This window comes from Ornithorhynchus anatinus, chromosome 2, assembly GCF_004115215.2.
Source record: "Ornithorhynchus anatinus isolate Pmale09 chromosome 2, mOrnAna1.pri.v4, whole genome shotgun sequence".
In the NCBI taxonomy this organism is placed as follows: domain Eukaryota; kingdom Metazoa; phylum Chordata; class Mammalia; order Monotremata; family Ornithorhynchidae; genus Ornithorhynchus; species Ornithorhynchus anatinus.
Window position 1 is genome coordinate 165,727,648 of NC_041729.1, and position 23,611 is coordinate 165,751,258.

Below are 23,611 nucleotides of genomic sequence, written 5' to 3' on the forward strand. Positions count from 1 at the left end.
TCTGACTCCCAAGCCCGGGCTCTTTCCACCAGAGCCGCGCTGCTTCCCGAAACGCCTACGTTAACCGTCCTAGGTGCCGAGCTGGATCCGCGCAAATCGGGTCGGTCGGGGTAACCGAGGCACGGAGAAATTAGGCGACTTGCCCGAGGCCACCCAGCAGTCGAGCGGCTCCTCCCGACTCTCCGGCCCGGACCCTAGCGCAGTAGGATACGATCCCTTCCCGCCGGGAGCTCGCGGTCCAGAGGGTCGTCTTTTTCACGGGACAGCACCCGATTAACTCGCCGCAAGGGCCTTCCCGATTCCGAGTCTAGTGGTTTAGAGCTTTAGAAGCGCTCAATAGATGCGATCGATCGATCGATCGGTCGATTTTACAGTCGGTGTTAAAATAGAAAGTGAGCCCCTCCGCTCGCCGTTCGAGAGAACGTACGTCCCGCTCACCGTGCCGACCGCCAGCTTTTTCTCCTATTTCTTTCCCCCCCCCCGTTTCTTTTACGCGGACGGCGTGCAGCTGACGGGTACGGGGTAACCGGTCGGTGCGTTGGCTTTGGATCCGTGGGAGCGGAATAAAGTGATTTATCTCCCAGATTTCCCAAGCGCTGACCGCCGCCTCTCCCCCGCCCCGCCTCCCCGCTCTCCCCTCGCAGGAATTTCCATTTTTGACTCTGACGGCCTTCCCCCCGGGCTTCCTGGTCCACGTGGGCGGCGTGGTCAGCGCGCGCTCCGTGAAGCTCCTGGATCGCATCCACAATCCGGGTAAGTTCGGGGACCGCCCGCCTTTCCCTTCCGGGGACGGGGTCCGGGCCGGCCTCTCCGCTTTGCGCTCCTCGCGTCGGATTCGGGGGTGGCCTCCCTCCGCCCGGCCGCGGTCCGGGGGGAGGAATAAGCCCCCGTCGATCGACGCGTCAGCGGCGTCGGGCGGGCGCTCACCGCGGGCCGGGCCCCGGACCGAGCGCCCCGGGGGCGTCCGACGCGACCGGGGACGGACACGCGTCCTCGCCCGCGCGGGCCCGCGGTCGTACCCTCCGGGGCGTTGCCCGGGGAGAGAGATGCGTCGGGACGGCCCGGTGGTTCGAGGGTCGCGATTATTTCCTTCGGGTCACGTCTCTCTCCCCCCGCCCCGCACGGGAGACCGTAAGGTCACTGTGGACGGGGGCCGGGTCTCCGTCCTGCCGGACCGTACGCTCCCGAGCGCTCGGTACGGCGCTCGGCCCGCCGTTGAGGGCGCAGGAAATACCACCGACTGATCGATCGATCGATTGATTTCACGAGTTCCTTGGCCCGGGGGGGGCCGGGGGGGCGTCTCCGTGGCGGGGGTGGAGAGGGGGATCACCGTGAGCGGAAAGTGGCTTCCGTCAGCGCCTCGTGCGGCGCTCGGCCCGTTGGAGCCGGAAAGCCCGGGCGCACGATGATCGGTCGCACCCCGTCGTCGGGAGTCCCTCGTTGTCTCGAGGTACTCGATCGATGAGATTTCCACTCCGGTCTTTCGGAGCACGGGCCGGGAGTCGAACTCTCGGTAGATTCCCCCGGGAGAGCGTTGGCTTTCCTCCGGTGCCTCCGTCAACCCCACAGAGAGGGGTCGCATGCGGAGAGATCACGGCTTCAAATACTGCACGTTTTCCAAATGTCTCAAAACCAGGAAGCCTCCCCCTCGCCCCTCCCAAGCGCCGGCTTCGTCTTAAATTGGAGAGGGCGGCTTCGAGGCGGAATGTCTTCGGGGCACTCGGGTTTAACGCGGTCAGAGGGAGGGCCTCAATTTGAAAGAAGCCAAATTTAAACCCGCCTGTTCGGAATAGCATTCCGGGATCTATTTCTGACTCGAGGGGCGGGATCGGGCAAGTCCCTCGCCTTCTCTGGGATGCCGTCTCAGTAAAGTGGAAGCCCTATTTGCCTCATCATTTAGCATTTCGAGAGCACCCGATACAGGGCGGTTGGATCGCCTTTACCCGACCGCCTCCCGTTCTCCCACTGAGGCCGCGCAGGTCGGCCCGAGCCCAAGGAAGCGGGCTTTGAAATTCTCAGACCAGAGCGCTCGAGAGCCCGATTTGGATTTCGGCTACCGAACGGGGTGAAGGTTAATTTCGACCCCGGGCCTTCCTCGGACCATGGCGCTCCAGAGCCCGATTGGGATTTCGGCTACCGAACGGGGTGAAGGTTAGTTTCGACCCCGGGCCTTCCTCGGACCAAGGCGCTCCAGAGCCCGATTGGGATTTCGGCTACCGAACGGGGTGAAGGTTAGTTTCGACCCCGGGCCTTCCTCGGACCAAGGCGCTCCAGAGCCCGATTTGGATTTCGGCTACCGAACGGGGTGAAGGTTAATTTCGACCCCGAGCCTTTCCACGGAGTAAAGTGACGGGCAGTCTAAAGTGCCGTTACCAATGTTGCTCGACGCCAAAGGCGGTCGTCAGAAACCTGTGGAGAAAGAAAAGTTCGGATGGGGCAGTGTGATTATTATTATTATTTTTAATGGTATCTGTGCGGCGCTTACTATGTGCCAGGCACTGTACAGAGCGCCGGGATAGATACAGGCCCGTCGGGTCGGACACCGTCCCCGTCTCGATCCCCATTTTGCCGACGAGGGAGCTGAGGCCCAGGGAAGGGAAGCGACTCGCCCGGGGTCACGCAGCCGACAAGCGGCGGGGCCGGGACGAGGCCCCCGGGCCCCCGGGCTCTTCCCTCCGGGCCCCGCCGCTTCTCCGAAAGAGGCGACTCTCCCGAGAGGCCGCGGGGTCGCGATCCGCTCTAACGCCGCCGCGGCGGGTCCACGGGAGCATCTTTTCCTCCCCGACGCGGCCCCGTGTGGGCGACGGGCACTGCCCACGAAGGGGCAGGGAGGCCGGGGGGCGGCCCCGGCCCTCGGGGGGGGGGACCAGACGAAGGGAAGGGAATCCCCGGGGGCGCGAGGCGGGATTAGCAGTCGGCCCCCCGAAAGAACCACCCCTGCTCCGTGGACCTCGTCAGAGCGGGTCGTCCCCACCCTTCCCTCCGCACGCACGCGATGGCCGGGAGCGCCGAGCTTTGAAGGGCGGGAGCTGCATCTTTTTTCCAAGCATCAGTTTTCTCTTTCCCGCCATCCCTTTCCGTGTACTCTCAGCCCTCCCGTCCCGCCCAACCTGGTTAACCCGGGTCTTCCCCAGCGCTTAGAACAGCGCCTGCCGCGGGGCGGGCGCGGCACGAGTACCAGAATAATAACAGTAATATTATCATCGTGGCCTGTGATGTTACGATGACGATAATGGTGCGTGTTCGGTGCTCGCTGTGGGCCGACCGCTCTCCTAATCGTTATTACCGTTATCCCGGCTAAGGCCAGTTCCCGGCTCCGGGCGACGCCGATCGGCGGGGCCAGAAACGAGTGAAATCTCGTTTTACGGAGCCCGGAGCTCTTAACGACCCCCGGACGGCTGGATCCCCACAGCCCCATCCCGATCCGTGTTTCTTCCCTGGAGCCGGAGGATCCCGGAAGCGGGCGCTCCCCGATTCCCGGGACGAGCCGCCTCGTCTCTTGGGGTCCGCCTCCCCGTTCCTAAAACCGGGCCGGCATGCGTTCGTTCGGTCGTATCGAGCGAGCGCTTCCGGTGTGCGGGACACCGGCCCGAGCGCTGGGGGGGGGCCCGCCGGAGCGACCGCCGGACACGTCCCCTCCCCTCAACGAGCTTCCAGTCGGACACCAAGCATCCCGTCCCCCTCGGAGGCCGGATGGCCCTCGGCTCGGAAAGCCCGAGCCAGGCTCTCCTCCGAGCTCGGGTCAGGAATCCGAGACCGGGAGCCCGTTGCCGGGTGGGGATCGTCTCTCTCTGTCGCTCCATTGTGCATTCCAAACGCTCAGTCCGGTGCCCTGCGCACAGTGAGCGCTCAGTGGATACGATCGAATGAGTGAACGATCCAACGCGGGAGAAACAGATGCTGTCGAATAAGCTCTGGATCTTTTTGTGGCGGGGGGATCGAATGTACGGGAATCTGAAAAAGATGTAGTCCAGGCCGCTCTCCTCAATTTTCCGTCCATTTCAGGACCCTCTGGAGACCTTAAAAAACAAAAAATTTCGGCCTGCCCCCGTCCTTTCCACAACTCCCCTAAACATCCGCGCCCCCCCCCCCCCCCCCCCCCCCCCCCCCCCCCCCGATTCCGAATCCAGTTTAACTCTGGGAAGGAACCGGAATGTTCCAGCGCTTAGAACGGTGCTCGGCACCTAGTAAGCGCTTAGCGAATAGCACAGCGATCGATTAATTTACGCCCGCCCTCTTAGATCGTCGCAGCTGGAGAGAAACTGATGGTAGATGGGGATGCACGTGCTGGTTCGGAAGGGCACCCAAATGCGATCCCCAATCAATCGATCGATCGATCGTATTTACCGAGCGCTCGGCGCGTGCCGAGCACTGTACCGAGCGCCCGGAGAGGACGGGACAGGAGCTTGGAAGGCCGTTTTCATGGCTCCTGACCGGTGAACGTAGGACGGTGGTACGTTTTAGAGTTGGTTTTCGGGAAATCCGGAAATTAAAACGATGATCCCGACCGCGTGGGGAGCTACGGGACTCGTCGGGAAGGGGGGGCGGGGAGGGAATTCGAGTTTTCCTAAAGCCTTAAGCTTTCGGGAGACGCAAGGTGAAAATAAGTCAGATCGTACGCGAAGAGAAAGAGGGGATGGTTGGAATATACGAGTTTAATCGTCATATATGCCTAACGTGCACACGAGGCTAGATCTCGCCTTCTGCTAGATTGCTAAAGCATGCTCCTTACTTTTCCCCCTTCTCTATTTCGACTTCTTATTAACTCTGCTGTCTATGTCTTTCCAGTTCCTGTGGAGTGGTGTTGTCTACTGTGTTCTTGTTTGTGGCGGTTGTCTTTGTTTTTTTTTTTTTGTTCTCTCTCGGTCGTCGTCGTCGTCGTCGTCGTCGTTTTCCACTATTTTGCTCCTCAAACTGACCTACTAATTTGCTGTTTTGAACTCAGCCTTTGTCGGAATTATGGGTAACACGAGATCTTACAAACTGCTAGACTGGAATAGTTTCAATTCAGGTATTTGATTAGTCACTCGGTACTTCCATCCGCTGACCAAAAAAAAAAAAATTATGGCAGCTCAGTGAAGATTCTCGGACGTGGTCGAGACGACGAGTCGGTCGCCACGCAGATCCGTTCAAACCGCGCCCGCCCCGCCGTCTGGTTTTCCCGAGAAGGGTCGAAAGTGCCAAACGAGGAAACGATTTATTCCTCAATAGTACAACCCGGCAGACCCCTCCATCTCCCGTCCGAAAACCGTTCGGTGGGATTCTGCCCCGATCTTTCCTTTCTAGCGCTTTAAGCGTCAATCCGGATGGCTTAATTACCCCGTTCCTTAATAGAGAGGAAAATCGCCCCCGTAATTCCGTGCTCGCCGAATTGGAAGTTATCGGTGGGCTCGCAAGGCAACGTCTTGCGGAGGTGGCCGAAATTAATTTCCTCGGCCGCGATTTCGTTTGACCGTTCGGTGAGATTTCCGATTCCCGAAGGTTCGGATTTTCTCTTGGACGGGGCCGTGTTTTCAAAATGTCAGCTACGTTTTCTTCTTCACCGGGTCCCTCCGGAACGACGCCTACGAACGCCCGCTAGTATTTTCAAAGTCTGGGACTCGATACCCACACCCGTTTAAGGTTAAGTACCCCACGGGCTTTCATTTTGGAAATGGGGAAGATGGCGGGGGGATTTCAAATTCGGGTTTATATACCTCACCGCCCCAAAGGGAGCGGCGCGGCCGGGAGTCGGGGGACCCGGCTTCTCGTCCCGGCTCCGCCGCCCGCCCGCTGGGTGACCTTGGGCGAGTCACGTCGCTTCTCTGGATCTCGGTCACCTCGCCCGTAAAATGGGGACCGAGACCGTGAGCCCCACGTGGGACGGGGACTGGATCCCACCTGATCAGCGCGTGTCTACCCCAGCGCTCAGCACAGTGCCCGGCACACGGTAAGCGCTTAACCAGTACCATAAAAGAGAAAAACGATTCCTGGAGGGATTTTGATCATCTCTCTAAAAGTAAGATTTTGATAATCTCTCTCTAAAAGGCTGGGAAATCGGTAGTGTAAAAGTTGGCATTAAATGCCCCTGAGATTCTTTCCGTTCCCTTCAAGGGGAGCTCGACGTACGAATCGAGCGTGTGATCGATCGGTCGGTTGATTTATGCCGTCGCTGTCGGGGTGATTAATTACTCCTATGAAGACAGGTCATCGCTCCCCTAACCGCAGTTCCGCTGAGAATAACGTATTTTTAGTCTCCCCCCGAAGTAAGCTGGAAGAGCTCACGGGCGTGTAATTTGTTTCCGGAAATCCGTCCGTCGTACATATTGAGCGCTTACTGTGTGCCGAGCTCTGTACTAAGCGCCTGGGAGAGGACAGTGTGACAGAGTTGGTAGACACGTTCCCCGAAATCAGTCCATCGGTGGTATTTATCGAGCGCTTACCGTGTCCCAAGCACCGTCCTAAGCGCTTGGGAGAGTCCCGTGTAGCGGAGTCGGTAGACGCGTTCCCTGAAATCCATCGGTTTGAGAAGCCGCGCGGCTCAGTGGAAAGAGCGTGAGCCCGGGAGTCACGAGGACCCGGCTTCTGATCCCGGCTCCGCCCCTCGTCCGCTGGGTGACCCTGGGTAAGTCACTTCACTTCTCTGGGCCTCAGCTACTTCATCTGTCAAATGGGGATTAAGACCGTGAGCGCCACGTGGGACGCGGACCGTATCCAACCCGATTAGCTCGTATCTACCCCGATGCGTAGCCCGGTGCCCGGCCCACGCCGAGCGCTGAACGAATACCCTAATTATTCGTTGTTATTATCGTCACCTTCCTCTGCGCCTCAGTTCCCTCATCCGTAAAATGGGGATTAAGACCGTGAGCCCCACGTGGGACGGGGGGGGGCGGGGGGGCGTCCAACCCGATCTTCTCATCCCCTCCCCAGCGCCTGGCACCTGGTAAACACTTAACAAATACCACGATCATTTCTTTTATTATTCTCGCCGTGTCGCTGTAATTCCTCAAGCTGATGGTATCTGTCGAGCATTCCCTACGTGCCGAGCGCTTCAGTAAGCACTCGGGGAAGTACGGTACGGCAGAGTCGGTAGGCGCGATCCATCCGCGCCCCGTTTCTTTGACCCGCGCATCACGATGGAATCCGATAGCGCGAAACAGCCCCGAGGATCGATTCCCTTCCGTTCGATCGTTTGAGCCCGGAAGGTGTTTTCGGGCCCGAAGTAAGCGACGCGCGTACGATCCGTGGGCGACGCGGATTACTCATTCGGCGTTCCGATTGCCCAGAGGACACCGGCCGAGCGGCCTCTCTGGGTCTTGTCTCGTCCCGGGCCGCCGAGTCGTTCCCGACCCCCAGCGGCTCCATGGCCGCGTCGCTCCCGGAACGCCCCGCCCCCACCTGCCGTCGCTCCGGTAGTGGATCCGGAGAGCGTTCTTGGGGAAAAAACCGGAAGCGGTGTGTCTTCCGCGTAGTCATCCCGAGTCCCGGCCCCGGACCGTCTCCCAGGCCGCCGCCGCCCGGCACGGGGGCGTTTCGACTCGTAGCCGCCGGCCCGGCGCTCGCTAGCCGCCGGCCGAGCCGGGAATGGCACGGACGGGCCTCGGCCTCGCTCTCCCTCCCGCAGCCGAGACCGGTAGACGACCGGAAACTCTCCCGGTGCCATCCCGTGAGCGGGCCTCGTTAGCTATCACCCTTTAAAGGGCCGGGCTAGAAGAACGATTAGGAAACGACCTGAATTTCATTCGTCCGTTCATTCATTCATTCAAGCGTATTTACGGAGCACCTGCTGTGCGCGGAGCGAAGCGCTCGGAGAGTACAATCCGACAGTGGAGAGAGACAAGCCCTGCCCACGCCGGGCTTGCGGTCTAGAGCCGGGGAGAATTTCCCGTCGGAAGATTAGATGGCAGCCTCGGATCTGGAGTAGAAGCGTGGGTGTGCGCGAATGACGCACAGACCTCTCGAGTTGCGGGCCCATTTGAGTGGGAGTGCAGTCTTACCCCTCGATCTCATTTCTCTGAGGTTGGGAACACCCCGAGGAGCTTTAAAGATCCAGTTCGTCGGGGCCTTCGAGGCACTTGCAGATGAAAGATGGCCGAGATTCAGCCCCCACTAGAGGCTTCCTGTGGGCTTGCTCTTTTCAAGAAGCCACTCCCCTCGCACCTTACCCAAGGCTCCCCCCTTCTCCTCTTCCCTCCCTGACCACCGTCGTCTTCTTCCCCCCCTTGCTTCTAAAGACGCTCACAGCTTCCCTATCCCGAAGAAGGCCCCTCTCTCGGCCTCACGGCCCCCTCCCGTCACCTCGAGCGAGTCCTCCGCACGTTTCGCTTCCACCTCGTCTCCCCCAGTTCTCACCCGGACCCCCTCCGAACTGGCTTCCGTCCCCTCTCTTAGGACACGACCGGGGACCTCCGGTCCGAGTCCGACGGCCTCTGCTCCGTCCGAATCCTCTTCCACCTCCACTTCTCCCGGAAAACTCTCCGGCCTCGGGCTCACGCCGCCGTCCTCTCCCGGTTCTCCTCCTCTCATCTCTCCGGCCGCTCCTTCGCCGTCTCCCCGGGGGGCTCCTCCTCCGTCTCCCGCACCCAAGTGGGGGGGTGGGGGGGGGGGTCCCTCGAGGCTCAAGTGTGGGTCCCCTTCTCTCTTCTCCGTCTCCACCCGCTCCCTCGGAGAACCCGTCGGCTCCCGCGGCTTCAGTTGCTATCTCCGTATGGGCGATTCCCAGATTGGCATCTCCAACCCTGACCTCCCTCCTTCTCCTCAGTCTCCCGTTCCTTCCCACCTTCGAGACGTCGGACGGCGTCCCGGACTTAGCGTGTCCACAACCCCTCATCTCGCCCTCCGAGCCCCGTGCCCTCCCGACTTCCCCATCACCGTCCTCCCCGTCTCACGGGCCCGAAACCCCGGCGGCGTCCCCCGTCCTCCACTCGCCTCTCTCGTTCATGCGTTCGTTCATTCGATGGTATTCACTGAGCGCTTGCTGCGCGCAGAGCACTGGACTAAGCGCTCGGGACGGACAGATCGGCGACAGACGGAGACGGTCCCCGCCCTCCGACGGGCTCGCGGTCTGATCGGGGGAGACGGACGGACGAGACCGATGGCGATAAGTAGAGTGGAGGTGGAAGAACATCTCATTAAAAGAATAGCAGATAACTAGAATCGAGGCGATGTGCGTCTCATTAACAAAATAAATAGGGTAATGATAAATAGGGTAATCGGGTCCCCGGAGCCCGCCCGTTCCACCTCCACCCCCTCGTTAAAATCCTCTCCCTCCGAGCGGCGTCCACGCCGATCCGAGCGCTCAGCCCAGCCCGCCTCCGTCACCGCGGCGGCCTCCTCCCCGACCTCCCCGACTCCGGCCCCTCCGCGCTCCGGTCCTTCCTCGGCTCGGCTTCCCGGCTCGTTTTCTACAGAAATTCGGGTCTCCCCGCTCCTCAGGGACCTCCGTCGGTCGGCCGCCCGCCTCCGCGTCCAAGCGGAACGCCTCTCCGTCGGCTCGGAGGCGGTCGATCCCCTCGGCCCCTCCTACCTCGCGGTCACGGGTTCGATTGCCGGCCCTGCCGCTGGTCAGCCGCGTGACCGTGGGCGAGCCGCTTCGCCTCCCTGGGCCTCGGTTCCCTCGTCTGGAAAACGGGGATGAAGACCGTGAGCCTCGCGTGGGGCGACCCGATGACCCCGTATCTCCCCCAGCGCTTAGAACGGTGCTCGGCACGGAGTGAGCGCTTAACGGATGCCAACATTATCATTATTATCATTACCTCATCTCGCTACTCTCCTGCCGCCGCCCGGCCCACACGCTTCGCTCTTCCGACTCCCACCTCCTCGCTCTCCGTCCGCCTCGGTCTCTCTCCCCGTCGACGCCTCGCCCGCCTCCCTCTCCGGATCCTACTGGACCTCCCACTCCCCCCACGTTCAAAGCCTCATTAAATTAAGCTCGGAGCAGCAGCGCGGCTCGGGGGAGAGCCCGGGCCGGCGAGTCGGAGGTCGCGGGTTCGAATCCCGGCTGCGCCGCTCGTCAGCTGTGTGGCTTTGGGCCGGTCACTTCACTTCTCTGGGCCTCAGTTCCCTCATCCGGAAAATGGGGATGAAGACTGGGAGCCCCCCCCCCCCCCCGGGGGACAACCTGATTACCTTGTATCCCCCCCAGCGCTTAGAACGGTGCTTGGCACGGAGCAAGCGCTCAACAAATACCATCATCACCGTCGTCGTCATCATTATCATTATCGAACTTCTCCGGGCCTCAGCGACCTCATCTGTAAAATGGGGATTAAGACCGTGAGCCCGCCGTGGGGCAACCTGATCACCTTGTCACCTCCCCAGCGCTCAGAACAGTGCTCTGCACATAGTAAGCGCTTAACAGGTGCCATCCTTATTATTAAATTCACACCCCCTTCCCCGGCTAAGTCCTCCTCTCCCTACCCCCCCCCCCCCTTCTGCTGCATCAACCTGGGCACTTGGATCTGCCTGGCCTAGTGGCCGGAGCCCGGGTCCGGGAGTCACAGGTCGTGGGTTCTAATCCCACCTCCACCGCGTGTCTGCTGTGGGACACTGGGCAAGTCACTGCACTTCCCTGGGCCTCAGCGACCTCATCTGTAAAATGAGGAATAAGACCGTGAGCCCCCCCGTGGGACGACCCGATCATCCTGTGTCTCCCCCAGCGCTTAGAACGGGGCTTGGCACCTAGTGAGCGCTTAACGGATACCATCATTATCATTATTATTATTAGGGGCCCTTAGCCCGGGTCCGCCCCTCTTCCGCTGTGTGACCCTGGGCAGGTCGCCTCACTTCTCTGGGCCTCACTTCCCTCATCTGGAAAACGGGGGTGAAGACTGGGAGCCCCACGGTGTCCCACCCGATTTGCTCGTATCCACCCCGGCGCTTAGTTACGGTGCCTGGCACATAGGAAGCGCTTAACAGATAACCATGATGATCATTCATTCATTCATTCGATGGTATTTATCGAGCGCTTACTGTGTGCAGAGCACTGTACCGAGTGCTTGGAATGGACAAATCGGGAACAGATAGAGACCGTCCCCGACCTCCGACGGGCGCACGGCCCGATCGGGGGAGACGGAGGGACGGGAACGATTAGCAGTAAATGGAATCGAGGGGAGGGACGTCTCATTGGAACAATAGCAGATAAACAGAATCGAGGCGACGGACATCTCACTGACGAGATAAATAGGGTGACGAAGATACAGACGGTCGAGCGGGCGAGTACGGTGCCGAGGGGAGGGGGAGGAGCGGAGGGAGATGGGGGGAGAAGAGGGTTTAGCCGCGGAGAGGTGAAGGGGGGCAGAGAGGGAGCACAGGGAAAAGGGGAGCTCGGTGTGGGAAGGCCTCTCGGAGGAGGTGACCTCTCAGGAGGGCTCGGAAGAGGGGAAGAGAGGGAGTCTGGCGGAGGGGAGGAGGGAGGGCGCCCCGGGACCGCGGGAGGACGCGGCCCGGGGGTCCGCGGCGGGACGGGCGAGGACGGGGGACGGCGAGGAGGCGGGCGGCGGAGGAGCGGGGTGGGCGGGGGAGAGAGAGAAGGGAGGAGAGGTAGGAGGGGGCCGGGGGACGTAGAGCCTGGAAGCCCAGAGTGAGGAGTTTCTGTTTGGAGCGGAGGTCGACGGGCGACCGCTGGAGTTGTTTAAGAAGGGGAGGGACAGGCCCGCAGCGTCTCTGCGGGAAGATGAGCCGGGCGGCGGAGTGAAGGATAGACCGGAGCGGGGAGAGAGGAGAGGGAGGGAGATCGGAGAGGAGGCCGGCACGGTAATCCAGCCGGGATATCGTGAGATATTATCACGATCGGTCCCCTTTAAGCGCTTGATGTTCAACCTGCCTTCAGTCCCGCGGCACTTAGGAGAAGCAGGGTGGCTCAGTGGCAAGAGCCCGGGTTCGGGAGCCAGAGGCCGTGGGTTCTAATCCCACCTCCTCTTCTTGTCAGCTGCGTGACTCTGGGCAAATCACTTCTCTGGGCCTCGGTGACCTCATCTGGAAAATGGGGATGAAGACCGTGAGCCCCACGGGGGACGACCCGATCACCTCGTATCCCCCCTCCCCCCCCCGGCGTTTAGGACGGCGCTCGGCCCATATTAAGCGCTTAACAGATCCGACCGTTATCATCATTATGTACAGATCCCTGGTTCAGTGGAAGGTTCACGCCCGCCCCTAGACCCTAAGCTCACTGTGGGCGAGGAACGCTTCCGTTGTAGCGGACTCTCCCGCGCGCTCAGGCTGTGCTCCGCTCACGGGAAGTGCTCAGAAAAGCCCCGGGATCGACTGTTGGACGTAGAACACCCCGGGAGCCGGTGACGGGCCGGCCGTTCGTCGGGGGGGAGACGGGACACGGGACCGTCTCCCCCTCCGGACCGTCAGCTCGTCGAGGGCAGGGAACGGGTCTGCCGACCCGGTTGCGTTGTACTAATGACGATGTCAATGACCGTCTGCTCAGTGCTTACAGCGTGCCGAGCGCCGTTGGAAACCCCGGGGCGGATACGAGGTAACGAGGTGGTCCCCCGGGGGGCTCACAGCCTTCAGCCCCGTTTTCCTGATGAACGGAGGCCCAGAGAAGGGAAGCGACTCGCCCAGAGTCACACGGCCGACAGGTGGCGGGGCCGAGATTAGAACCCACGACCTCCGACTCCCAAGCCGGGGCTTTGACCAGTAACGCGGAGACGACGCGAGAGGGAGCCGGGGAAAAGAGGTCGAGGAGGACGTCAGCCGGGGTCATCCGTTCATCCGGTCGTATTGATTGAGCCCCCCCCCGCCCCGTACTGAGCGCTTGGGAGAGCGCAAGAATGAAAACGTTGGCATTTGTTAAGCGCTTCCTCTGTGCAGAGCACCGTTCTGAGCGCCGGGGGAGATACGGGGTCATCGGGTCGTCCCACTTGAGGCTCACGGCTAATCCCCATTTTCCAGATGAGGGGACCGAGGCCCCGAGAAGCGAACTGACTCGCCCGCGGTCACACAGCCGACAAGGGGCAGAGCCGGGAGTCGAACCCGTGACCTCTGACTCCCAAGCCCGGGCTCTTTCCACTATTGCCCACTGTATCAAACTGGAGCCTTTGGTAAATTGTGGGGGGAAGGATCGGCGGAGGGCCGAGCCGTCATTTACTCAGAAGCATTTATATCTACGTCTGTCTTCCCTTCTAGACGGTGAACCCGCTGTGGACGGTTCATTCACTCATTCTTTGTCGTCTTTCTTGGACTGTGTGCAGAGCACTGTACTAAGCGCTTGGGAGAGGGCACATGGGACCGTGAGCCCCACGTGGGACAACCCGATTCCCCTGTGTCTGCCCCAGCGCTTAGAACGGTGCCCGGCACCTAGTGAGCGCTTAACGGATACCAACATTATTATTATTACGTTCTCTGCCCACGATCTACATGGGTTTGGAAGGCGGCTACCGGCGCGGCTCAGGGGAAGGAGCCCGGGCTTAGGAGTCAGAGGTCGTGGGTTCTAGTCCCGGCTCCGCCCCACCAGCTGGGTGACCGGGGGCGAGTCGCTTCACTTCTCGGTGCCTCGGTGACCTCATCTGGAAAATGGGGATTAAGACCGTAAACCTCACGAGGGACAGCCCTGTATCTCTCCCGGCACTTAGAACAGCGCCTGGCACGTAGTGAGCGCTTAACAAATACCAAAATTACTATTATCGTTGTCGTTACCAACACTGTGTAATTACAGTACTGTGTATTGCATGAGAAGCAGCGGGGCCTTTGGGTAGAGCCCGGCCTTGGGAGTCAGAGGAGGTGGGTTCTAATCCCGGCCCCACCACATCTCTGCTGTGTGACCTCAGGCAAGTCGCTTCGCTTCTCTGAGCCCAGTTCCCTCACCTGGAAAACGGGGATTAAAACCGTGAGCCCCACGTGGGGCAACCCGATTACCTTGTATCCGCCAGCCCTTAGAACAGTGCTCGGCACAGAGTAAGCGCTCGACAGATACCGTATTCATTAATTATCATCCCTCTCCCGAGCGCTTAGTACCGTGCTGTGCTCACAGTAAGCACTCGATCAGCGTTTAGAACAGGGCTTGGCACAGTGAGCGCTTTTCATTCATTCATTCAATAGTATTTATTGAGCGCTTACGATGTGCAGAGCACTGGACCAAGCGCTCGGAATGGACGACTGGGCAACGGATAGAGACGGTCCCCGCCCTTCGACGGGCTCGCGGTCTAATCGGGGGAGACGGACGGACGGGGACGATGGCGACAGATGGAGTCAGGAGAACGATAACATCAAATACCGTCATCGTTATTATTATCGTTATTATTACATACCACTGATCGATTCTAACTCAGTGACGGCCGTGTTCGCTCTGTGTCGGCGCTTCCTCCGGAGCGCCCAAGAGTTGGAAGTGTAGTGGACGGATCTGGGGTCGTCGGAGGGGATCGTTCGGACTGGGTGGAGTCTTCAGAGGACCCTCTCCGTTTCCGGCCGGTCGACCGGTGACGTTAAAAGGTCTTAGGCGGAATTATCTGGCCGGCGCCATTGAGACTTATTATTATTATTATTATTATTATTGTTGAAGTTGTTAAGTACGGGGCTGTTTAAGCGCCTACTACGTGCCACGCTGGGGAAGGTCATCCAGTTGGGGGGGGGGGGGGGGGGGGGTCGTCATCCGACATCCCACCTGGGGCTCGCCGTCAAGCAGCATGAGAAGACGACCGTCTTCGATCGATGAGCCGTACCGAATCGTTGGTTCAACGGTATCTATCGAGCGCTCGCTGTGTGCGGGGCGCTGTACCGAGCGCTTGGGCGAGACCGGTACGGCGGAGTCGGTCGACGGGTTCCCCGCCCACAACGAGGAGCGATAGAAATGAATGAATTAGGTGGTTACATTAGCGCCCTGGGGCCGAGGGGGCAGATCCGAGTGCAGAAAAGATGCCGAAGGAAGAGGGAGTTGAAGAAAATGACAACGGGGGTATTTGTAAAGCGCTCACTGCGTGCCGGACACCGTGCTGAGCGACGAAGAGGGCTTAACTGGGGAAGGCCTCTTGAGGGTGGTGTGACCCCGATCTAGATTTCGGTGTTTTCTTCAGAACGCAGCTCGTATACCGAATGAGAAATTCAGGAGCCGCAACGTTCGGACGGTTCGGTTTTTCTTCCGATTTTTAGAACTGAGTTGCTTTTTCCACGGCGGGTCTCTTCCAGGTATGTTCTTAAAGCCGGCCTGAAGGAGAGGCCCGTAGTTCCCGAGGGATTTTGCAGTCGCCGTTTTCCTCACTTCTGATTTCACCTGGGGCTCACCCAGGTGATTTTTAAACTGGATTTGAAACTGGAAAATGTCAAAACCCCCCGATGTTTAAAAGGCCAAGTGGTTTGATTTTCCAGATCATCAGCAAGCGGTGGAAAAAGAGAATCGCGATATCTAATCGCCCCTCTCCTGTGAGGAGCGGCGCGGCTCAGTGGAAAGAGGCCGGGCTTGGGAGTCAGAGGTCAAGGGTTCGACTCCCGGCTCTGCCGCTCGTCAGCTGTGCCACCGTGGGCGAGTCGCTTCCCTTCTCCGGGCCTCAGTGACCTCATCTGTAAAACGGGGATTAACCTGAGCCTCACGTGGGCCGACCCGATGACCCCGCATCCCCCCCAGCGCTTAGAACGGCGCTCTGCACGTAGTAGGCGCTTCGCAGATACCAACAACAATATTATTATTATTGGATGGAGCGTGATGCTGGGAGTCAGAAGGACCTGGGTTCCGATCCTGGCTCTGCCACTTGTCTGCTGGGTGACCCTGGGCAAGTCACTTCACTTCTCTGCGCCTCAGTGACCTCATCCGTAAAATGGGGATGAAGACCGTGAGCCCCGCGTGGGACGGCCCGATGACCCCGTATCTCCCCCAGCGCTTAGAACGGTGCTCTGCACGGAGTGAGCGCTTAACGGATGCCGTCGTCGTTATTCTTCCTCTCCCAAGTGCTTAGCACAATGCTCCGCCCATAATAAGCCCTCAGTCAATACTATCGATCGAGCGACTGATAACTGCTATTTACAAATCGGTCTCGAATGATTGATAATTATTTCAAGATCAGTCTCGATCGGCCGATGATTACCTCAGAATCATTTGTGTTGATTGTGCGCTTACTATGTGCGGAGCACTGTAATGATAATGACCGTGGGGTTTGTTAAGCACTTACTATGTGCCAGGCACCGTACTGAGCGCTGGAGTGGATACGAACCCATGAGTCGTAGCTCATGGGTTCGAATCCCGGCTCCAGCGCTTGTCAGCTGTGTGACCTTGGGCAAGTCACTTCACTTCTCTGGGCCTCAGTTACCTCATCTGGAAAACGGGGATGAAGACCGTGAGCCTCAGGTGGGACAACCCGACGACCCCGTGTCTCCCCCAGCGCTTAGAACGGTGCTCGGCACACAGTGAGCGCTTAACGGATACCGACGTTATTATTATTGTTATTATTATTATAGGAGGATATCAGGTCGGGCAGGGTCCCCGTCCCACGTGGGGCTCCCGGTCTTCATCCCCATTTTCCAGATGAGGGAACCGAGGCCCTAAGAAGTGAAGTGGCTCGCCCAAGGTCACACAGCAGACAAGCGGCGGAGCCGGGATTAGAACCCGGGTCCTTCCGACTCCCGGGCCCGGGCTCTACCCACTAGGCCACGCTGCTCCTGAGAGTCCAGTACAGGAGAATGAGCAGACACGTTCCCCGGCCCCTGACGCGCTGACGGTCTAGAGGGGGAGACAGACATTAATATGAATAAATAAGTCATTATTTAAGATAGAATCGAAGGATCTCTAGGTACGCGTGGGGTCGTATCGGTCTATGACATCTGTGGAGCGCTCCCTGTGCGCACGGCACCGTACCAGACGCTCGGGAGAGTAAAATACAGCGGATTCCGGAGGTCGTGGGTTCTGATCCCGGCTCCTCCACATATCTGCTGTGTGGCCTTCGCTTCTCCGTGCCTCAGTTCCCTCATCTGGAAAATGGGGATGAAGACCGAGAGCCCCACGTGGGACGGGGACTGTGTCCAAACCGATTTCCTCGTACCCACCCCAGCGCTTAGTACGGGGCTTGGGACATAATGAGCACTTGCCATCATCATCATCATCATCATCCGGAAAATGGGGATCGAGACTGTGAGCCCCATGAGGGAAAGGGACCAGGTCCAACTCGAGATGCCCGTATCCATCCCAGCGCATAGCACGTGGTAAGCGCTTAACAAATAGCGTCGTCGTCATTTTCCCGAAAGCACACATCTGTCCGGATGCAGTACGACGTCTGCTGTCGGACACGTAGTAATAATAATAATGTCGGTATCTGTTAAGCGCTTACCAGGGGCAGAGCACCGTTCTGCGCGCTGGGGGAGATACAGGGGAATGAGGTTGTCCCCGCGTGAGGCTCCCGGTCTTCATCCCCATTTTACAGACGAGGGAACTGAGGCCCAGAGAAGCGAAGTGACTCGCCCACGGTCCCCCGGCTGACGAGCGGCAGAGCCGGGAGTCGAACCCATGACCTCTGACTCCCGAGCCCGGCCTCTTTCCCCTGAGCCGCGCTGCTCCCTTGGGTCCCCGTAGCCCCGGGGTTATTAATAATTACTAGGGTGCTTTTTAAGTGCTTACCGTAGCACGTAATAATAATGGTATTTGTAAAGTGTCTGCTCTGTGCCCAGCACCGTTCTAAGCACCGGGGTGGATACAGGGTCATCAGGTCGTCCCACGTGGGGCTCACGGTCTTCGTCCCCGTTTTCCGGATGAGGGAACTGAGGCCCAGAGAAGTGAAGCGGCCTGCCCGAGGTCGCGCGGCAGCCCTGGTGGAGCTGGGATCGGAACCCAGGTCCTTCTGGCTCCCGGGCCCGCGCTCCATCCGCTAAGCCACTCCGCTTCTTGTGCTGTTGTATTGCAGGCTCCTCAGCGTTTAGTGCAGTGCCCTGCACGTAATAATAATAATAATAATAATAACGTTGGTATTTGTCAAGCGCGTACTCTGTGCGGAGCACTGTTCTAAGCGCTGCGGTAGATGCGGGGTCATCAGGTCGTCCCACGTGAGGCTCCCAGTCGATCCCCATTTTCCAGATGAGGTCACTGAGGCACAGAGAAGCGAAGCGACTCGCCCACAGTCCCACAGCTGACGAGGGGCAGAGCCGGGATTTGAACCCATGACCCCTGACTCCCGAGCCCGGCCCCTTTCCCCCGAGCCGCGCTGCTCAGTTAATACCGTCATCGACTGACGTCCTGACTGACCGACGTACCGTATTTGCGAGACTCTTACAAAGGGCGGGGAAAGCTATTTGGATTCCAGCGTATTTAATCCGCCGTTGGATCGATCGATCGATCGATCGCGGCGGCGGAGCGCCTGCCGTGGGCGGAGCACTGCGGTGAGCGTCTGGGGGGAGTGCGGTACGGCACGGTTGGTAGAGGTGTTCCCAGGAAACAGTAGGCGCCCAGGAAATACCGTCGATGGTTCGATAGAAATAAAATCATTCGTTCATTCAGTAGTATTTATTGAGCGCTCACGATGTGCAGAGCACCGTGCCAAGCGCTCGGAATGAACAAGTCGGCGACGGATAGAGACGGTCCCTGCCCTTTGACGGGCTCACGGTCTAATCGACGGGCTTACGGAAATCATCCCGGGGAAGGTGGAAAAAAATCAAACGGGGAATTACTCATCGGGAAACGGGAACGACCCATTGTAAAAAAAGCCAATAAAGCAGCACATCTACAGGATCAGCGTGACTGGGGGAAAAGGATCAGACTGGTCAGCCGGCTGTCCTCTGAATCCTTCCGTCGTCCACCGCAGCGCTTAGTCCGGTGCCCGGCACGCAGTCAGTGCTTAAATCCCACCGTTGTCATCGTTATCAGGTGGGGAGGCCGAGAGCCGTTGAGGAGGGGCGCCCGGCCCGGGGAATCAATCAGTCGGAGAGGATCTGAGAGCGGCGACACCCTTTGCCGGCTCCCACGCGCAGGGAATTTGAGAGGTTTTCTTTTTAGCGAGGAAAACGTCCCGGGGGAGCCAACGGGAAATGCTCGGGAATCGCCCGGATTCCGGTGCGTGGGAAATGACGGTCGGGGAGGGGGCCCGGGGCTCCTGACCCCTTCTGCCGCCTTTCAGACCCCCGGGTGGTCTCAACCCAGTTCTTTCCCTTCCTCCCTCTCCTTTCCGGCACCCGTTAAGCGCTCACCGTGCGCCGGCTGCCGTTCCGAACGCCTAAGAGACGACTTAATCGGATTGGACACGGAGCCCCGCCCGGGGCTCACGGTTTAAATAGGAGGGAGGACGGTTAGCCAATCCCTGTTTTACAGGCCAGCACGGAGAAGCGACTCAGGGTCACCCACAGCGGGCGAGCGGCGGAGCCGGGATGAGAACCCGGGTCCTCTTGAGTCCCGGGCCTCGGCTCTTTCCACTAGGCCCCGCCGCTTCTCGGCCACCGGGCCGCCTTCGACCCCCCCCCCCCCCCCCGCCCCCCAACGCCCGCCGTCACCTCCAGCTTGCCCTTCGCCCAGCGGTTGTCAGTCCTCGGCGGGCCTCCTCCGGCGGCCGTTCCAACTCCGGATGCGCTTTCGGGAACGTCCGTCTCCTCCCGGGGCCGCCCGTCTTCCTTGTCCTTCCCCGGGCCTCCCGGAAGAAGCGGTCTCGGCTCCATCTCACCGTCCTCCCCTCCTTCGCTCGTAACCCGGTCCGTTCCTCGATTTCCCGGCTGGGCCGGTCGCCCCCCCCTCCCTCCGCCAGTGAAACGGAAGCTGTCCGTGGTGGGCAGGAATCCCGTCCCCCCGGCCCGGCTGGGCCCGCTGGGACTACTGCGGTATCTCCCGACGGCCCCCGCGGGAAACGTCGGATAAAGCCCGCTCTCCGCTTGCTTCTCGGGAACTCCGGAGGCCCGAGAGAGAATTTAGGAAGGGCTTCGAGCTCCTAGTGATAACGGCGACGACGATGACGGCGTTCGTTAAGCGCTCACTGCGCGCCGAGCGCTGTTCCGAGCGCCGGGGGAGATACGGGGCCATCAGGTTGGCCCACGTGGGGCTCACGGTCTCCATCCCCGTTTTCCAGATGAGGGCACTGAGGTCCGGAGGAGTGAAGCGGCTTGCCCGGGCACGCGCGGCAGACAGGCGGCGGGGCCGGGATCAGAACCCACGGCCTCCGACTCCCGAGCCCGGGCTCTTTCCGCCGAGCCACGCTGCTTCTCTTCATCCTGTGACTGAGACGTAACACGGGAACGTAACATAATGCCGATAAAGGCGGTCGGCGTTAAGCGCTCACTACGTGTCGGGCGCCGTTCTGAGCGCCGGGGAAAGGTACAGGATGAGCAGGTCGGACGCGGTCCCCGTCCCTCCCGGGGCTCCCGGTCGGTAAGCGGGAGAACGGGAACCGAATCCTCCTTTTACAGATGAGGCGGCCGAGGCCCAGGGAAGCGAAGCGTGCGTCCATTCATTCGGTGGCATTTATTGAGCGCTTACTGTGCGCGGGGCGCTGTACTGAGCGCTTGGAGTATACAGTTCGGCCCCCTGGCCCAGCGAGGCGCGGCGGATCGAATCGCGGAGCCGGGATTAGAACCCGCGACCCCCGACTCCCGGGCCCGGGCACTTTCCACTGGGCCGTGATTCGGGCCAGAGGTCCTCCACCGAGAGCCCGGGGTTCATCCAGTTCTCCTCCGGGGGTGAAAAACCAGTCCGTCCCCCTGCGCCCGGAGGTCCGCGCCGTGGCCCGCGGGGCGGACCGTCACCCCGAGAGGTTGCCGGGGTTTCCGGGGGCCACGAGACGACCACGCTCTCTCCTCGGCGGCTCCATCTTCCCCCGCGTCGGGCGGGCGGCAGATCCGAGGGCCGACGGATCCGCTTGGGCCCTCGTCTCTCCGTCGCTCCGGGTGCCAGACCCCGGAAGCGGCACGGCCGAGCGGGTAGGGCCCGGGCCCGGGAGGCTGAAGGACCTGGGTTCTGATCCCGGCTCCGCCCCGTGTCCGCCTTGAGACCTCGGACGAGTCGCTTCCCCTCTCCGGGCCTCGGTTCCCTCATCCGTGAGCTCGTCGCGAGCGGGAAGGTGTCCGTTTGTTGTTACGGCGTACTCTCCCGAGCGCTTAATCCAGTGCTCCGCGCAGAGCGAGCGCTCAGTGAATACGGTCGAATGGAAAACGGAGAGGAAGACCGGGAGCCCCCAGGGACCGTGTCCACCCCGATTACCTTCTGTCTACCTCAGCGCTTAAACCGGTGCTTAGCGCACAGTAAGCGCCCAACGGGTACGATCGTTATTATTAATTCTCATCACCATTTTCCCCGGGTACCGATTCCCTCTTATCTAGTCCCCGGTTTGGGAAACTCCCATTTAAAATGAGGAGTTAGCGAGCGGGGCCTTCTTAAAAAATGGGGTCCATCGCGCCTACCCGGTACCTACCCCAACGCTCAGTCCGGCGCCCGGAGCGCAGAGGGCGCTTAACGGTTACCCCAGTCGGTCATTCCCCGCCCTGGGAAACTCGGGGGACGCATTCGGCGTGGAGAGTCCGGCCGACTCCCCTCCGACCCGAACCCGGGCTCCGCCTCCGGCCTCCGGACGGCCCGAATCCCGGGCTTCGCTGGTCGGCGAGCCCGCGGCGAGCGCCCGACAGATAGGGTCGAGGCCGCCCGTTCGGCCCCCGGCCGGGGGGCGGTCCGGATGAAAAACGGCGGGCTTCGATCCGCCCTCCCGCCCCCAGCCCTCTGGCCTCGGAGTCGGAGACGGGCCTCTCCCGACTAGGCCGCCGAAGCCCCCGCGCGGCCGAGCGCTCCCGCCCGTCGCCCTTCCCGTCCGCCTCGCTTCTTCTCCACGGGCTCGGGGCCGTTCCTTTTTTTTCCGTGACCGTTTCAGTGAGCTGCCATAGTTTCCCGTCCGTACCGTCCCCCCGCCCCGAGCATGTGCCGAACGCCCGACCCCGCTTCGCAGACCCGCGCCCACCCCGCCCCCCCGCCCCGCCCCCGGAGATCCCGCTTCAGCCGAAGGCCGCAGACGAGGAACGCCCTTGGGAATGCGCCACTCCTTCCCCTTCCCCTCCACGCTTCCTCCTCCTCCCCGCCGCCCGGCTCTTCCGTGGATGTAAGTCCGAAAACCGAGAAACGCTTCCGTGCCGTCCCCGTGTGGAACCGCGTGGCTCGCACCCAAACCCTCGGGCCGCTTCGCGGAGCTCTCTGTCGGAAAAATACGGATGCCACACTTCGCCCCGCATTCAGCGCGGCCCCCGACCCCCCCCCCCCCCCCCCCGGCCCCTTACCGGCCGCCTCTCCGCGGCTCGGTATCGGAAGCTCGTAGACGCCAAGGTAAGTCAGACGGGTTTTCTCTCGCGGTTGGGAACGAGGATCGGAGCCGGGCCTTTCCGTCCGTTGACCTGGGCTTGCCGCGGGGAGAAAAGAAACCCGAAGCGACCTCAGTTCAACGCGAGCGTGCGCTCTCCCTGCCCCGTCTGAAACCGGCCTCCGGAACGTGATCGCTGCCGAAGTCCTCTCCCCTCGGCGATGTCCCGGGCCGGTTTCCGCTTACGGTCTCCCCCCGCCCCGTCACGTTTCTCCTCGGCGGTGCGGAGAGTCCCCTTTAGGAGAGGGCCGGGTCAAATAGTCGGCCAAGGCGTTCGTCGGGAAGCGACCCGAAGGGCGGAAGGATGGTGCCGTTTGGATTTTTGGAAAAAAAGAGAACTCCGCATCGAGGAGGAAGATTTTTCTTCCGGGAACGTAAAGCGAACGGCCCCACCCGCTGACAGCACGAGGGCGCGTCTGTCGCGTCGTGAACATTTTCCGCCGGGAAAGGGCGTTTTCTGGCCTGACTCCAGCCGGGGGTCGGAGCTCTGAGTCGGGCCGAGGGAGAATTGCCCTGGGCTCAGTGGCGGAAGTGCCCCCTCCCCCCCCCCCCCCCCCAGGAAAGAAAACCCCCGGAGATGCCTTCCCCCTCTTTCCACGGCCCAGCCACCTCCCAGGGACCGCCGCAGAAAAGGAGGACGGGAGGAGACGGCTCAGCACCTCTCTGGAGGTGAGGCGGGCCCGGAGCGGGGAGACCGACCTCTCCTCCGGCCTCCCCGGCCTCCCCTCCGGCCTCCCCGCCCTCCCGGGGGCACCGGGGGCGGGGGCGGGGCCGAGGAGAGGGAGATCCGCTCCGGTTCAGCCCCCCTCCCTGCCCGGACCACGCTTCAGCGCCGGGCGTCCTCGTCCCGCCCGCAGAATCGGGGTATCCTCCCCCCGGGGCGAGGCCTTCCGTCGTCACCGGGATGGCAGATGGTAGCGCCGGAGGGTCGGGCCGTGCCCGGCCGGAGGTCGTCCGGCGACCCGCCGAGAGAGGGGCGGGAAGCGGCCCGGGGCGGGGCCGCTCGGGGATGGCATCTCCCCTCCCGCCGATCTCTCTCATCCCGTCAGAAACCCCAGGGGACGTGTCCTCCCCCGTCATCATTTGCCTCAGGTTCCTCTCCGTCGTCGTTCGTTTTTTTTTTTCCCCCCCCTCCTTTCCGGCGGGCCGGCTTTCCTCACGTGAGAGAAACCCGGACGCGCGCCCTCCCCCGTCATCGCTCCCCTCGGTTCTCCCTCCGTCGTCGTCTGTTTTTCTCCCCCCTTTTCCGGCGGCCGGTCTGCCTCGTCCCCCCCGGGAGAGCCGCGCGCCGAGACCCGTGGCCGGGGAGCCCCGCTCGGGCGCCGGGCCGTCATCTTTCGCGGCTTCATTTCTTCATCTCTCCGACGTCCCGTCCTTCCCTCTCGGTTTGCCCC

At 61.2% G+C, this 23,611-nt stretch overlaps 1 protein-coding gene across 23 annotated transcripts in view; it reads left to right on the forward strand.

Moving 5' to 3' along the window:
- Window positions 1–23,611, forward strand: part of C2CD5 (C2 calcium dependent domain containing 5) — a 134,402-nt gene that overhangs the window by 43,087 nt on the left and 67,704 nt on the right. For 12 of the 23 annotated variants that reach the window (XM_029052495.1, XM_039911245.1, XM_029052533.1 and 9 more), the window contains one exon: window positions 645–753. The exons of 1 other annotated variant lie outside the window; for it this stretch is intronic. In XM_029052495.1, the coding sequence (XP_028908328.1) occupies window positions 645–753 (109 nt within the window). Of the gene's footprint in view, window positions 1–644; window positions 754–4,945; window positions 5,012–23,611 lie in introns of all 23 variants that reach the window. 10 more of the 23 variants (XM_039911239.1, XM_029052483.1, XM_029052498.1 and 7 more) reach the window with 1 other exon arrangement.